Source organism: Eublepharis macularius, chromosome 5 (assembly GCF_028583425.1).
Source record: "Eublepharis macularius isolate TG4126 chromosome 5, MPM_Emac_v1.0, whole genome shotgun sequence".
Lineage (NCBI taxonomy): Eukaryota > Metazoa > Chordata > Lepidosauria > Squamata > Eublepharidae > Eublepharis > Eublepharis macularius.
In genome coordinates, this window is record NC_072794.1 from 102,482,073 (window position 1) to 102,499,477 (window position 17,405).

At 42.2% G+C, this 17,405-nt stretch overlaps 1 protein-coding gene across 2 annotated transcripts in view; it reads right to left on the bottom strand.

Annotated features, from left to right (window-relative positions):
• AHCYL1 (adenosylhomocysteinase like 1) overlaps nucleotides 1-17,405 on the bottom strand; it is a 72,380-nt gene that overhangs the window by 2,518 nt on the left and 52,457 nt on the right. Inside the window, exons 7-16 of one of the 2 annotated variants that reach the window (XM_054980164.1) lie at nucleotides 12,113-12,219; nucleotides 7,501-7,617; nucleotides 7,231-7,294; nucleotides 6,374-6,462; nucleotides 3,401-3,471; nucleotides 3,060-3,154; nucleotides 2,875-2,973; nucleotides 2,189-2,257; nucleotides 1,287-1,365; nucleotides 143-263 (exon numbers count right to left, since the gene is read on the bottom strand). In XM_054980164.1, the coding sequence (XP_054836139.1) occupies nucleotides 143-263; nucleotides 1,287-1,365; nucleotides 2,189-2,257; nucleotides 2,875-2,973; nucleotides 3,060-3,154; nucleotides 3,401-3,471; nucleotides 6,374-6,462; nucleotides 7,231-7,294; nucleotides 7,501-7,617; nucleotides 12,113-12,219 (911 nt within the window). Of the gene's footprint in view, nucleotides 1-138; nucleotides 264-1,286; nucleotides 1,366-2,188; nucleotides 2,258-2,874; nucleotides 2,974-3,059; nucleotides 3,155-3,400; nucleotides 3,472-6,373; nucleotides 6,463-7,230; nucleotides 7,295-7,500; nucleotides 7,618-12,112; nucleotides 12,220-17,405 lie in introns of those variants that run through there. The other variant, XM_054980166.1, reaches the window with a different exon arrangement.

Sequence of the window (17,405 nt, forward strand, 5' to 3'; positions counted from 1 at the left end):
AGATGCCATGAGACATTGTTTTTGTATCTGTTCTCATCAATACACCAAGAAAACTACAGAAATCTACAATCCATGTTGTCAGATCTGTATATTCTTCAGAACACCCAAGTTGTGTCCCATTTTCCTTCATGGAGACAGTTACCTGTAATAGTTTGGTTTGAAGGGCCCATTTTTATTGAGACCCAGGTATTTTGCTTGATCATCTGTTAATTCTGTCAGGTGGGCATCAAATGAAGGCAGATGTAAGCTGGCAACATACTCATCTAGAAATGTAGAAAGGAGTTGAGATTATTAAAAACGTTTTCCAGAATACTTTAGAGTGTCCAGAAACATCTTTAAGAAGCAGCTAATGCTGGAAGCTGTTCCCACTCGATTCAATATAAAGCTAAATTACATATCTAGCACAGCAACTCTAGAACTCATTCTGTTATGGACCAAAAAGAGACTGTGTAATGATTTGCATGTAAATAAGTTTTTGTATTTTATTTCTGCTGATTAATGTGGGATTTTTAATATTTATTACCATGAGTTTAAATGCAGGCCTCTGAGGAAATGGGGGGGATGGGATGCTGTGATTGGAGGGGATGGAGTGAACTGCAGTTTTTAGTCACAGTACTGAGGGGAAGTGTTCATTCTGGCTGTTAGGCACTCTGTGAAAGCATGAAATGAGTCTCATTCTGTCAAATTCAGAAGAGATCTAAGGTGAAAGCCTTTGGTGGCAGTGAAAACCTTTTGGGAAGTAGCAATATATAGGTCACACAAACATGGCAAAATGCCATAAGGGGTGTTAGCAAAGAGATTCAAACCCAAAGGGAAGATATTCTCGAGGTAAAAAGCCTGTGCAAAACTGCTAGTGAATTTTTCACATTTTGGTGCTGGCAGACCCAAGGCCTTTATATTTAGAATTATACATTGTCTTTTGATAATGCTATTCCTAGGATATACCCCAGGTTTACAGTCATATTAACAATATGCAACAGATAAAAACTAACCAACACACATGATTTTAAACACAAAAGAGTCAGTATCTAAAAATTCCAGGGGTCTAAAGATCAGGGGCAAGGAATGAAAACAGCATAGGCTATGCACACCTCAAATCCATGGAAATACCATACCATGCATCTTCAACATTTCTTTCACATTGGTGAACCATGGCTGTTCATTACAAACTTATGATTAATAAGAAACTAAATGTATTGCAAATATAAATGCGAGTTATCTTTGAATCAAGGACCTCTCGCTGGTCAACAGGCTACTGCTAAAGCTTCAGTAATACTTTGTCTCACCCATCTTTTTAGGCAGCAGGTACACATCTTGTTTGTATCGTCCCTCAGGAGCATTGTAAAGCTCAATCAAAGCCAGAGCCTGTGAAGATTAGAGAGATGCTGAATGCCATTCTAGCTATTCTTTCCAGTACATGCTGCCCACATATACAATAAAAATTAATCTTAGCATGATTTGGTATGCCCTGAAGCTAACCAATTATCTTGTTACTCTAAAATAAATGTGGAGGCTGCCAGGAGGAGGGAAAAAGGAAACAGTGTGTGGAAACAGGCAAAAATGAAATACCCCCGTATGTCCTTGCAGGTTCCCCACCATACAACTAGGCTGTAAGGGAGAGGCTGCTGTGGGGGGGGGGGAGGTGAAGACGGGGGGTTAGACAAAGATGGATGGGAAGGAAAGAAGGAGACAGGAAAGGGGGAAAGGCTATGGCAGACAGGGAAGGGAGGACATGATGGAGTAGGAAACAAGTTGCCCCCCATAAGTCCTTGTAGGTCCCCTGCCTGTGTCTATCTATTTTCTGCCTCATTATATAGCTTCACTTCTAGTTCAAGTCTTTTCCCATTAAAAGCCATGTTTGATGAACTTTTAAGATTAAAGAATGCTGCAAAATAAATATGCAAGATTATCTGTATATGTATTTATACTGGTACACAGAATTTGTTTATGGTTAGTTGCATACTAGTATTCTTAATGCAGTAATATTTAATACTATGTGTCTAAAACTTTAAAGTGACATGCAAAGCACTGCTCAATATGAATTGGTCAATATGCTAGATATGCTTTTGCTCAGATTTAAGCTGTTAAAAACTACGATAACTTTTTCATATATTTTGCAATCCCAAGAACACAAAGCATTTTAAACATAGCACAGGATAGGAAGGCCAGGGATGTCACAGCCACATACCTGAGTGGTAGCTGTGATTGAGAGAACAAAGGTAGGAACAGTTGAACAGCTCAGATTGAGAAGTCGCCCCTAGAAAGACAGGACAGAAAATAAATCTGTGAGAAATTACCAGTACATGCAACCTGAGAGCCATGCAAATGTGTGCACAGTATTTCAGATTCAAGCATTACTATACTAAACCATCCAAGGCATGGACTTACCACACTATGCTATTACTCCAGCTATTTTAAGCATATATATCACAATATCATTTGGGCCATGAACAGTGTGGCTCTAATCCATGACTAATAGCCACAATTATCTGATGAAGGTAGTTTTTCATCAGGAAAAGACTCACTTCCAGTTACTGAAATCTGTGCTGAATCCATACAGGTAAGGAAGGTGTTACGTTCTGCTTAACATATACCCTGAATCCTCCCCATATCTAAATTCCCACTGTTCATCTGACATTTGTTCTCTGCTGTAAAGAACAAACCAGATGACAAATACAAGGTATCAGAAGGACATCCTTCTATCCTTCACCACATACAAAACTCATTTTCTCAGCACAACAGCTTCTCCTTACTTGCACTGTATAAACTGGTATCTGTCCCATCATCTTTCAATATCTTGAGCTTGAAAAGCAGAAAGCTGACCGCTTATTTCATCCTCTACAGAAGATTCTATTTGTGTTTTCCCAGACATACCTCTGCTAGTAGGACAACACGCTTGCCATCAGGCCAGATTACGTGATCCACCTGAGAACGTACACGCTCCCAAGTAAGCTCAGGGGTACGCAGACTAGCCTGGGAGAGAAGAGATTCAGACAGGGTTCAAACATCAGACCTTGTTGAGAGAGCTCGAAGAGCAAATAAACTTAAAAGATGCTCACCACATCAATTTCCGTATTGGAATGACCCATATTACATACAATACAGCTGTTCTTCATTCTGTCCAAGTGCTCCCTAGTTACCACATTCTTGTTTCCTAAAATGAAAAGAAGCAGCTAAATGAAGGGGGAAAATTGATCTAAGGTTTCCCATTCTGCAGTTAAAGCTTTGTTTTCAATGCTGCACATGGAACAGGTCAGAAAGTAGTACAATATAGAAGGATTTCTTGATGACATTCCAATATTAACCTGTTAAGCAGCAAGACAGAACTGGATTCCAAAGGGGACAAAAATAGCATGGACATATACACACATTCTTCTTCACCCCTTCCAGACTGCTTTACCTGTGCAAGTTATGACCACATCCACCTGGCGAATTACTTCACTGAGCTTCACTACCCGAAACCCATCCATGCTGCAAAAGAGAAGGCAACACAGTAAACGGACATGATTGACCACAGTAACAAGAGAGAAAACAGGAATGTTAAGGCTACTCTGACCGACCAAAACCAGTCACAAATCTAAAGTAGAATTAAAGAATCCACTGGGAGTATCACAGTGTGATCATGTACAAGTATCCACCACACGTATGCTGCTCTTTGATACTCCAGTTTCACGTATTTGTAGTTTTTACTAGAATATTTCATAAGTGATGTTTAAATCTCAGATATTAGGTGTAAAGTCTTTGAAGCATGAGATTGTTTATGTTCTGCTCTGCTTTTTGAACTGCAAGATCTGTTGGTTCTACCGAGTCTTTGTACTCAATTTACAATGCTGTTCCCCCTGTGGAAAAGTCCTCCTTGCCCCTGTTTCCTAGACATTCAAAAGATGTAAAATCCAATTGGAAGGGATTGCCTAGCAGTTAGACCAGTTTATATTAAATGGTTCTGTCAATGGAGATTTACCTGGAGAATTTAGTCAAATCAGGGAGCTAGCACTATTGATTATGTTCTTGCCTCGTGCAACTTGTTAGAACATGTAGCTCTCCTAAGAGTTGATTCCCGACAAGATAGTGATCATCTACCCATCAATGTAATTTTTAATTATCAATATTCTTCAATTCATTTAACTACAAAATTTGATGTAGAACCAGGGCTTTTTTTCTGGGAAAAGAGGTGGTGGAACTCAGTGGGTTGCCCTAGGACAGCCAGTTTGGTGTAGTGGTTAAGAGCGCAGGAATCTAATCTGGAGAACTGGGTTTGATTCCTCACTCCTCCACTTGAAGCCAGCTTGGTGACCTTGGGTAAGTCACAGCTCTTAGCTCTCTCAGCCCGACCCACCTCACAGGGTGTTTGTTGTGGGGATAATGATAACATACGTTGTAAACCGCTCTGAGTGGGTGTTAAGTCATCCTGAAGGGTGGTATATAAATCAAATATTATTATTATTAAAATGGTCACATGGCTGGTGGCCCCACCCCCTGATTTCCAGACAGAGGGGAGTTTAGATTGCCCTCCGCGCTGCTCAGCGGCGCGGAGGGCAATCTAAACTCTCCTCTGTCTGGAGATCAGGAGGCAGGGCCACCAGCCACGTGACCATTTTCAAGAGGTTCCAGAACTACATTCCACTGCGTTCCAGCTGAAAAAAAGCCTTGTGTAGAACTGTCACAAGCTTCCAATTATAAAAGAATTCAATGGTCTAGCAATGTTGTCAGTCAAACAAAAGCCTTTATAAGCTCAGATCAGTCAGCTTCATAACATGATCACGAACTCCAAGTCAGAAGCTGTTTTATAAAGTTACATGCAAATTATTAACAGGTGGCTAGATATATGCCTTCCTAATGAATTAATTAATAGACCTCAGAAAGCTAAAAATTTCTCTCAACCGTGGTTTGATCATGAATGTCTAACAGTTAAAAAAAACAGCTAATAGATAAGTATAATTGTTATAAGGCTCAGAACCTGCCATTTATTCCACCAGAACTATATGCTTTAAAACAGCAATATAAAAAGCTAATTAAAATGAAAAAAGAGAGACACTGACTGCAGTGGCTTATAAAACACTATAAGAGTAACAAAATATAAATATAACTTTCAGACTATTAAGCAAAAATCAGCATCCACAGAAGAAAGTTAATTAGCACATATTAATTAAACACTTGGAAAGAAGGCAAAAGTTTTAATAAAGCTGATTAAAATGCCATTAGTGATGGAGTCTGGCAAACTGTTCTAATGAGGGAGTTCCAAACTGTCACCACAGAAGGCAATATCCTTGGCTGCCACCTACCTCACCTCTAAAGGCAGAGGCACCCAGAACAGGGCCTCCCTCAATCAAGCTCATATAGGATCACCTGATTTTTCAGATCTGTCTCAGACCACTTACAGTGTTACAGGACAAAACCAGAACTTTGAATTTCCTGTGGACATTACACTTCCTTTTCATTGTTCAGCCTATCTGTTAAGATCTTCCTCCCAAGTCTTGCTCTCTAGGCCCCTACCTGCAGAGCTGAGGCAGGTGGCAACCAGAGACAGAGTTTTTTTAGTGGTGCCATCTTGCCTTTAGACAGGAAAGGCTGCTGTATAAGTCACACAGCTCTGAACAGACCTTGGGCTAATTCCCAGAAGGTTTCCCTATCATACACTGAAGCTCTTCCTATGCCTTGCAAATAGAGAAAGAGTATCCACATTTCCTGATATTGATTGCAGCCCTGAAAACAGACCATGTGATGGTCTGAAGAGAAGCAGCTATTCTTTAGGACAAAAAATAATTTGAACGCTAAACAGATGTTCTGCAAGATATAAGTAATACAGCATACCTCAAATGCTTTTCAATGATCAACAGCTAAGAGAAATTACATCCTGTTTAAAAAATTAACTCCAAAATAGTCAAAATGGCTATTCTAGTTGGATTTTACTGCTTCTCTACATCAAATTGGATGTTGTCTTCTTATTCCATCCTTGGATCAGACAACAGATTGGCTGTGGAACATTTCAGAACCATCTTCATACTTAGCCATCCGCTGTTCCCTTTATGAGAATGACTCTCTATTTCACTGTATCTTTTCATTTAATATTCAAGTTGATAAAAGCATCTGAATCAACTTATCCTTAGTACATGCTGCAATGTATGAAGTATGATACATACTGATGAAACTCAAATGAGATCCTACTATTTGATCACAGGGGATGGAAGATTCCACCAAAGATCTGTACTTTAATGAGGAGAGCCTTAGATTATGACAGCTCTAGGTACAGAAAGGCTCCTCTTAAGTGGACTGATTTCATTTCAGCCTCCTTAAGTGGCTCAAGAGAATGGCAAACAGTAAGACAAGGGCTAGTGCTCTTAGACATCAGCATTTGTAATACCTCATCTCTTACCAAGCTTGAAGAGCACAGATGGGGTCTATCTCTGTGATGTAAACAATGGCTCCTAGGGCTTTCAGTGCTGCACAACATCCCTTTCCAACCTGCAGTGCACAAAAACAAAATCAAAGAACTTGCTCATTCTTGGGTAGAGAATTTTTCCCACACATGAATTAGACTCTGGTATGATAATTCTTTTACCGCCTTACAATAACTCCAATATTTGTGAAAGTCAGTGGTCATGGGAGGACAGTCAGGAGCAGGTCCCCTGAAAATGTGGTGAAATTCGGTCAAAAAATGAAGCCCCTCCCCAGGCCCAGGCCATCAGATAAACCCGAACTGAGTTTTACCATAGGAAACAATGGCCAAATTTTACCAAATTTTCCCTGTAACACAGAATCAACCTAGGGAATCAATTTGGTATTTAGAGAATATTGATTTTTTCCCCTTGTGTGGTATTACCAAACTGAATTTACCATTTTTCTTGTGCACATCTCTACTTGTAGGAATAATGCTGAAACAGAGCAGTCTATGCAAGTTTTCAGACAATCTGGAACATAATGCGCTCTGCAATTGTGTTTTAAACTCTTTCCAGACTTTACTGAATGAACACAACTGAGACTATATATTTTCATCTAATGATGTGCAAATTCAAAACTTGCTAACATTAGCAGCCTGCAATCACCTCTGAGAGCCATTACAATTAGATAAGTAATGTTCTGTCAAGATACAATTGTTTTCAAATGCTCACCTGATTAACCACACTAAGAAGCCATTACTAATATAAGACAACAATGAATACTATGCAAGAATAATTTGGTAAGAGTTATTAAAACAGCCAGGCTACTGCAGGATTGCTTTTTAGAACTCACCTCACCATAGCCACACACTACCACTTGTTTCCCTCCAAACATCACATCAGTTGTCCGCTTTAGGCTGTGGGATAGAAAGAGACTCTTGTTGATCTGAGTCTGATGTAATGCTAAATACATACTTAACAGTATTTCAAAACTCCAGAAAAACACTACAACTAAACATCACAGAATGGTTTTAAGTTAGATTCATCTGCAGAAAGGAGTGCACCGTCACAAGATGGAAGCCTGGAGCTGTTTGCTCCTCCCACCACTTAATATCAGACTCACCCATCTAAGATGGACTCTCTGCAACAGTACAAGTTATCAAATTTCTGTTTAGTGACCGAGTCATTGACATTCATGGCTGGAACACACAGTTTCCCAGCCTTTGATAGCTGGTACAATCTGAAAAGAGACATGGATATAAAAATATCATTTAAACATCTGACAAGAACATGATAATTTAGAGGAGCACTATGTGTAACCTGGACTACAACTAATCTCTATAGCTTGTTTTCTGTAAGTGATAGCAGAATATATATTAAGACTTTTTGAGTTCCAAACAGCTCTTACTTGTAACTGTTGTTCATCGAGTGGACTGTGCAGGCACACATGGGAACTGAGTATGTGCAGGTCAGCCACGGATGTTCCTAAGTTCCTAGAGGCGCTTACTTAGCCTTTTCACACAGTTTTCCTTTAAGCATGGCTATAAAAGGCAGGTGAGCGGTTCCCTCCCTCTCTAAGCTGCTGGTGTAGAAGGAAGGTAAGAAAAAAGAGTACACAGTGGGGAAGGAGGGAGGATGTGTGCGCCTGCACAGAAGACCACTTGATGAACAATTACAGTTAAGTGCAACCCTGTTTCCATCATTATGTCTTCTGTGCAGTCCCACATGGGAGATTAGTGAGCTAACTTATCTAGGAGGTGAGCGTGAAGCTCTTTAATGGAAGAGACTTTTCAGGTCAGGCTTGCCAACAGCTGCATCTCTTCTGGAGTCTATGTCAATGGCATAATGCTTGATAAATGTGGATGGCGTAGACCAGGTGGCCACCTTACACAATTCCACTGGGATGCTCAATTTGAAGGCTGATGCAGTGGGCTGAGCCCTTTGAGAATGTGCTCTTATGTGCAATGGACATGGTTATTCATATTGTTTATAACAATCCTTAATGAGCCAAACTATCCAATCTGAAATAGTCTGTGTGGTGACCTGCAGGCCCTTTTTGGGTCCTTTAAATGAGACAAAGAGATTAGGGTCATTTTGGAAAGGAGCTGTCCTGTCCAAGAAGCACAAAGCACATTTAACATCAAGGGTATGCAAAAGTCTCTCTGTGTCAGAGAGGGAAAAACTAAACCAGGGGAGATATGAACCAGGCTGTCAGTTTCAGATTGCCCAGGTCATGGTGGAGAACCACATCATCCTGTAGCAGGATTGCGGTTAGGGGGGAAATAGTAGATTCTGTCCCACACCATTTGAAATAGAGTGGCAAACCAGGCTGCCTTGGCCAGTATGGGGCTGTTACGACTGCTGAGGAACGTTCCCTCATCCTCTTGCTGAGTGTTAGCATCGTAAGAGGCAGCCGCGGGGGGGTGGGGGGGATGCATACAAGAGGGTGCCTGATCAAGGGTTCTGAAAAGCGTCCCTGAAAGAGACCTTCCCCTTCCCCACCCTTGAGCAATACCGAGTACATGTCTTGTTGAGGTATGTGGCATGTTGGATACCCACACTTTAAAAAATGGCAGAGGAAATTTCTGTGGATAGACAATTCATAGTTCTGAGATTTGGACCAACTCAGGGCATCCACCAGAACATTGACCTTGCCTGCCATGTGTATGGAAGAGAGACTGACTGATGCTGGATAGCCCATTCCCATATTAGTGAGGATTCTCAGGATAGAGCCAGGGAAACTGTGCCCCCCTGTCTGTTTAAGTAATGCATGACAGTCATATTGTCCGTGCATGTCTGAATGTTCTTGCCTTCTACTAGGTGGACCCAGAACAAGCCTCTCATCCCAACAGGTCCCAACAGACCTGTGCTTTTTTGAAGGTTTTACCTTGAAGGGACCTTGGTGCCAATAGAATTGACCGGGGGAGGGGGGTGAGTAAAAAGAAAACCTGACCCTTCTTTGTTTGGTCTTATACATATTGTCCAGTTTTTTTACATCACTGGAGTTGAAGCTGGTCCAGACCACATATCTTTGGTCATGTCAAGCCTTCCTTGCATGATCAGAAATGCCACCGGTCTGGCTGCTTCTGAGTGCAAGTCCCTGAAGACCGGATTGGAAGAGGTCAGAGCAGAGCAGGCCACCTCAATGTCCACAGGCCTCACCATCCAAACTAACTGCTTGGTATAAAAGCGGAGATCCTTACTCAGAGACAGAGCAGAATCCTCAGTAAGGAATTCTGGTGGCAATGGTTCTGATGCAAAATCTGAGCCAATATCAGAGTTGTCATCAGAGGGTGTAGTGTGGTTCAACGTTGGTTCTAGAGCAGTGTTTTCTTCTGGAAATGTAGTTGGAATTGATGTAGGTTTCATTTTACCTCTTGGTTCCAAGTGAACTGAAACATAAGGGTCTTCAACATGGAAGAAGTAATGGGGGAGCAGGTACACACCTGGTGAGACTTCAAATCTGTAAGCATAGTAATGGTAGGGAGATGGAGAATAATGGAACTCATGGCATATATGATGAGAAGCCAGTTCCAAGCAATTGTCATTTTCAAATGGAACTGAGGAACCTCTGTCCACAGGCCATATTGGTGAGGGTAGCAGTGAGGAAATGGCTATAAACAGTTCTATGACTTCAGGAATCTTGCTCTCTGAGAGAGATGGGACTGAAGTGGAACAGTGTCTGGGAATGGGGATGGAGTTCTTGGAACCTTGGACAGGCTCGATGGACCCGAAGAAGACGATTAGTTCCTCTTGTGTGGTGTAGAGGACTATGGCTTACCAACATGTTTCGCCTTGAGCTTAGTCTCTTTAGCAGGCAGCTCTGACTGGCACCGCGGGGAAACCAACGAAGATGCAGCTGGAACCAACTGGTCCTTCTGAGCCATGTTAGGGGCTGAACATGTTGGTGGAACCAAGGCCCATTCCAATCACTGCAGTTCTTTTTCTGCAGCATGAAGATCGGAGTTAATGGAGCCCTTGAAGGCTGACTCTCAAAGAGCCACTTTTAAGTCGTGACACCCTTTCATGGTGAGCTTTAGGCATAAATTGCTTGCAGACTGAACCCCACAAAGTGTCTTGGCCTTTGCCCAGACTAAGCATTTGTTGTGCCCATCCAATTGGGCCATCTTTGTCCCATGATGGGAACACTTCTTAAAGAGGGCCTCTGATGCCATGAAGGCCCTAACTCGCATATAGAGTCACAGAACTGAGAAGCGGAGAGAAGATGTGTCCTTCAGTGGCAGCAAAAGAAAAACTGAGGGAGGGAGCCACTTGCCTCACCTTTTATAGCTGCACCTGAGGGAAAAGCATATGAAAAAGCTAGGTGTGCATCTTGCATATCTAGGAGCTTTGTAGTGTCTGTGGCTGGCCTGTGCATGCGCAGTTCCCATGTGGAACTGCACAGAAGACACAATGATGAATATATGTTTAGCTTCAATGTAGCTAGAGCCTTTGATGATCATATACTAGATATTGGAAGCTAATCTCATCACATACGTCATCAACAAGAATTAGAGAACAATGTGCTTCTTCTCACATTACTAGGGTCAAGTTTACTATCCCTATAAATTAACAGTGAAATCTTAAGCAGAATTACATCCTTCTAACTCCATTAAAGTCATGGGCTTATAAGAGTGCAACTTTGCTTGACTGCACTCTAAGTTTATTAGTGTTCAGAGCAGCATTCACTGGAAAGGTAAGTTAAGAAATGAGTTTTACTCAACTGTGTTATTCATAAACCATAGAGCCACTGAAAACTTTAACCACTGAAGGAGTTTAAATATACAAGCACAGTAAAAGCATTGTTATCTGGCACTTGATTATCAAGAATTATCTGTTATCCAGCACTGTCCACAAGGCAAGCTCCTCCACTGCAGCCACTCCTCTACATCTTCAAACACACCTGTGTCCCATACTCCCACCTCTCCAGCCAGCCAGCTTGATGTCTCCTCCAGTAATTGCTGGGCTTCTGACAGCTGGTGATGTCACCTGGGTGCCCATCCCCTCCCCCAGCCTGTCTCAAGATATCAGGAGCCAGATCTGGTGGAGGTCTCACCAGCAGCTGACTTGCCTACTGCACAGCTCTATGGCTTGGGTGGAAGGGGAAGGTCCTGCCAGGCATGTGGATTTTGTCATGGTGTTCTCAATAGAGGGGGGGGGGGTTGGTTGGTTGCTGTGAATTTTTCTGAGAAGTGGGTACAGTAGAGTAATACGTTTGAGTATCCAGCACATCTGATTAAGCAGCAACCCTCATTACACATAAATGTACTTGTATTGAAATACAGATGAAAGGGCAGGAGAAAAGTAGATTGTGCAGCAGCAGCTCAACTTCTTTAAATGGATTTTTGTCTTATCATAAAATTATCATAAATTGTATCAAGAGGAAGCCAAGAGAGCAGTAGTGTGTTGCAGGACGTATTCTTCACATTAATTTACATTCCAAAATTGTAGTTTTATGGTTTAACAGATAAAGCACTTAAACCTTCAGGTCAGTTATACACAATCTTTTTTTGGCCTTAGTTAAGGCACTTTACATAACCTATTCTTAACTTTGCAGCTTCTAAATGATGACACATCATTAATTGATAGAGATTTTATGAACAACAGAATGAGCTTTACTGAGTTTTTAAATCTGTTATTAATTATGGGGAGGGGTAATAAAAGAGCCCAAAGCCTCAAATTTAAGGAAAACAGCCAAATAATGTGCTAGATTTGCAGGTTCTATTTTGATTTACCTGTGCACACCCGTCACACTTTCTTCTACAATCCCTCTGATCTTCTTAAATATATTTGGATATTTCTTATAAACCCAGTGGGTCAGGTCACCCCCATCATCCAAGATCTAAATATATGAGAAATATAATCAGCTTAGGTCTTCTACTAATAAACAATTATACAGCTTTGTTTTAAGGCACGGACCACAGCTTCTCACATGGAATTAATCAGTTTGTCACATACAAGTTAAGAATAAGTACTTTCATTGTCTTCTTACGCTATTAATAAAATTGGTATGCAGTGTCCCTCATGGAGTGATTCTCTCCCCAGTGTTATTTAATATCTATATGTGCACCCTCGTCCAGCTGGCATGAAGTTTTAGACTGGGTTGTCATCAGTATGCTGACGACACCCAGTTATATCTGATGATGGACAGTCAGCCTGACTCCGCCCCAGATGTTGTGGCCAGGGCTTTGGATGTTGTGACTATGTGGCCAAAACAGAGTTAATTGAAATTAAATCCTACAAAGACGGAGGTCCTGCATCTGGGGCATGGGGTGATGAGACCAGGAATTCATCTCCCAGCCCTTGATGGGGCGCTATTGATGCCTGTGCCAACAGTGAGGAGTTTGTCAGGTGAGGCAGCTTGTCCCCTATCTCTCCACCCATGACCTAGCTGCACTGATTCATGCAATGCTCTACGCAGGGCTATCCTTGAGACTGACCTGGAAACTGCAACTGATTCAGAATGCAGCGGCACATGTCCTTACAGGGACAACGTTTAGGGCACATATACGAAAAGTGCTGCACCAACTGCTTTGGGTCCTAGTTGAATTCCAGATCAAGTTCAAGGTTTTGTTTTTATCAGATAAAAGCCCATAGTGGACTGGGACCAACATATCTGCAGGACCATCTCTTGCCATAGGTCCCCCAGAGGGCTTTATGTTCAGCTGATCAACATCTGTTGGTGATCCCCGGCCCAAAGAATGTTCACTTGGTCATGACCAAGGCCAGAGCCTGTTTGGCTCTGGCACCAGTCTGGTGGAACGTTTTCCCTGGTGAAATCTAGGCCCTGCGAGATCTGTTACAGTCCTGCCAGGCCTGTAAAACAGAGATGTTCCACTAGGCCTATGGTTGTGGCTGAGGTACTGGTGAACTATCCTGCAGGCCCTCTTGCTCTCGTTCGGCTCCATTTTTTGCTGGTTTCGAACTTGGTGGATGTCTGCCCACTGTCTAACCCTATAGTGTTCCAAATGTTTATTTGATCTGTATGCTAAATACCGTATCTTGCAGTAAATTTGTTTTATTTTATTTATACTGTATTTTATAGTGTATATTTATTGACTTTGCTTTTATATATATAATTATATTATGTTTGTATGTAATTATGACGATGTAACCCACCCTCAGCCGCTTGTGGGTAGGGCAGGCTAGAAATCGAATAAATCAAATCAAATCAGAAGCAATGCCTTTCTAAGCAACTAACATGGCCTTATTTTTTAATACATAACAGGGATACACAGAGAAAATATACAGTGCAATGAAATCTAAAGTGAACACTATTAGAAATGACACTTCACTCAAGTATCCGTGTAAGGATTTTCTACTTTTCTTTTTGAATGTTGAGTTTACTATGTGAATATTCAGAAGCTAAGCTCAAACTACCAGTACAAGTAGCCTGGTCAAAAGAGTTAGACTCCCTCCCCTTTCCTAATTTCAAGTTGAGGAGAGACAGTAAAGCAACTTAGTATGATAATTAGGGTAACCAAAGAAGACAAAGAAGAGAGGGGACTCTGGCTCTGTTACAGTCAAGTAAGAAATGGTGCAGTCTTTGCCTTGTTCTGCTTGGCTTATTTAGACAAGAAGGGGTTGTAGGGAGAAGCTCTCCCTAAGTCGGGGGACAGACATTATTTGACGCAGTTGAGGAAAAACAGACATCCTATGTAGACATGCTTTAGAGAAGATACATACCGAATGGATAAAAAAGTATCTGAACTGAACAGAACCTGTACAGACCAGTAAGAAGTATTTGTCTTTTTGTTACATAAACTAGCAACCAAGCCCGTTGTATAAAAAAAGACCTCTAGAAAATGTGGTGCCCTGGCTGCACATTCGGCCCTTGGAGTGGCCTGTGCCGTGCCTGGCGCTGCGTAGACCACGGGGGCTAACACTCAGGAGGGACTGGCGTGGCTCTGCTGGCTGCTCCGGTGGTTGCTTGGCCCGGCACCTCTCCTTGCACCTGGACTGGCACCTGAAGCTCAGGAGGGACTGGCATAGTTCTGCTGGCTGCTCCTGCAGCTGTTTGGGCTGGCACCTCTCCTCCTTGCGCTGGGGCCAGCAGCTGAGGCCGAGGAGGGACTGGCGTGGTTCTGCTGACTTCTTCTCCCTGCATCCGGGCTGAGTTCCTGGGCATGGGCTCTGTCTCTGGGCTATGGCAGACAGGTAAATCTGTTGTTGACAACTGACGTTTTATTCCCCTGAATGTGTCTGTGTGGGGATAAAAAGTGAGTCGTCGGAAACATGGTTTGCCTTTTGTATCTTAGGATAGGTGTCATGGCTCGGTCTGGGCTCAGTGAGAGTGAGGACTCCTCAGGAGGAGAGGAGCTTTGTGTAGCCAGCCAGGACTCTTTTGAATCTTGGACTCCCCCTTGGCTTTTGTGTGAGTGCTCAGACTGTGGATTACCACCTCGGGTGAGCCCAGCCCATGACAATGTTTAGTTTTAGACAAGCAGTATTGCATGTTTAAACCTTTTTGATGTACTGTATGCTCAGATGTGGTTGTATTTCGCTGTGCAACTGTTCTTATTTCTTTTGTATCTTGATAATTTCAGATGGGTAACAGTGTTGGTCTGCAGTAGACAAGCAAAGTTCAAATCCAGTAGCACCTTAAAGACCAACAGAGTTTCCAGGGTATAAGCTTTTGAGAGTCAGCTCCCTTTGTTAGATACAAGTAGCAATGGAGATCTGCATCTTTTTTATCCCAGTCAGAAGGTGGGAGGAGGTGTTGAAAAGAAATAAGGTGTGGAGATACAATGAAAAATGTAATTAGCTTGATTAGAACAAGGGAGGAAATGCAGAAAATTATCATCTGTAGTGAGAGAAGAATCTTTATGTATCCTTTGTATTTACAGATTGTTTACATACTTATACATAACTCTTGTTTTCTGAATTTAAAATTATTTGGTCTCTGCAACTATAAACAAAGTCCCATGCTTTGGGTTCATGCTTACCAAAGTAAAAGAGAGCTTGCACAGTTAGGAGCATCTCTTAGTAAGCAAGACTTCTAAATCTGGATCCTTCATCCCAAGACAGCAGAAAGAGAGGGGATTCTAACACTTGCAGAGTCTCACTCAGGCTGTCAGATGGCAATTCTATTTGTAGCCTGTGGTGGCAGCAGACAGCAAAGAGATGGAGTGGGATAGACTGAAGGTAGGTGAATTCCTCACTGAGGTCTAGAAGCTTAAGACCAGTGCAAATGAAAACACAAGAGTGTTGACCAGAGCAACAATGTAGAAGCACTTGGGACAAATTCAGCAGAGTGCAAGCTACAGCTCATTTAAAAGCCTACTCCATGGCAGTGATGGCAGCAAAGAAACTATTTCTCTGTCTCCTTTGCATCCGCATAGTGTAGGCCTGCAGAACTCTGAGTGGTCAAAGGCTTATTGGGTTCCAGTCTACAGGAGGTGGAGGACTGCTCTGCACCTGACTGCAATCATTTTCCTAAGTACTTTGTGAATAAAATCTTTCATATCTGTTCTGACTTGGACTCTACATGAGCAGTGACAGGATTGGATGGTCCCAGGGTGCCATTTGTCCAACTGTGTGGAATAGTGATTTAGACAGGATTCTTGGAAGTTTGAGATCTACCACCTGCTTGTATGACCCTTGCCCCTCCTGGCTGCTTAAATCTGCAGGGTGGGGGAGGGTGTAGAGTAGGTCTGGGATACCGTAAATGCCTCTTAAAGAGGGCGTGGTGAATCCTGCCTTGAAGAAGAGAGTGGAGTGTCCATTCCTAAAGAAACTTACTTTGGACCCAGGCAAACTGAGTAACTATTTTCCTGTCTCAAATCTACCATTTTTGAGCAAGGTCAATCCCTGGAGCTGGCTAGCCAGCTCCAGGGATTCCTGAATAAAGTGGATTGTTTGGATCCATTCCAATCTGATTTCAGGCCTGGTTATAGGAGTGGAACAGCCATGGTTGCCCTGGTGGATGACATGCTGGGAGATAAACAAGGGGTGGGTGACCCTGTCAATTCTTCTGAGCCATTTTGTACTATCGATCACAATACCCTTCTGGAACGCTTTTTGTAGCTGGGAAGGATTGTTCTGCAGCCATTCTGGTTTTATCTTGAGGATGGGTTTCAGACTGTGATCCTGGGGGACTACTGCTCTGCCCACTGGCCTCTAGCCTACGGGATGCCCCAAGGTTCCATCCTGCCCTTGAAGTCTATCCCAAAGATACAGTTGGTACAGAATGCTGCAGCCTAAATGTTTATTGGAGTAGGTCACAGGAACCATTATCACTCCAATCTTGTTCCATTTACACTGGCTCCCAATTTGCTTCTGAGCCCAATTCAAGGTGTTGGTATTGACTTTTAAAGCTCTAGAATGGCTTGGGGCCAGCATACCTTAAGGATGCATTTCTTCCATATGAACCTACCTGTTCACTCCAGTCATCTTTGGAGGCACTGCTTCAGGTGCTCCCCCCCAACTGAAGTTAGATGGATGGCAACTCGAGAAAGGGCTCTTTCAGTCATGGCACTAAAACTTTAGAACTCCCTCCCTGGGAAGATTCATCTGTCCCTCTCAATTGCTGTCTTCCACCAGCAGGTGAATACTTTTTTATTTTGTTTCACATACCCCCAATAAATGTTATCAGCTCTCCTCCCTGTTCTTGGTGTTGTGTGTTTTTGTGTGTGCTTACTGAATTACTGTACTATTTAAATGTTGTTTAAAAATTAAATCAGTTTTTAAATGTTTTGGGTACTCTATTTGGATGGAAAGGCAGCATACAAATGTTTTAAATAAAATAAATAATAAAAATGCCTTATTCCCTGTGGTGAAAAAGGGGTTCAAAGTGTCATTTTACTAAAAACACATTGAAGTAAAAGCCAGGTAACTGAGTGCATGATATACGCCCAGAACAGGATAACGATTAACAAGACCTTTTGGATAATGTACTTGGTGGATAAGAGGAATATATATCTATAGTCCTTGTCCCTGCAATAATGAAGCAGCAGCCAAAATGTGAATATTTTGATATTCCAGTTCCAGTTGTTGTAACAGCCTGTTGCAGCAAACAAACAGAAATAT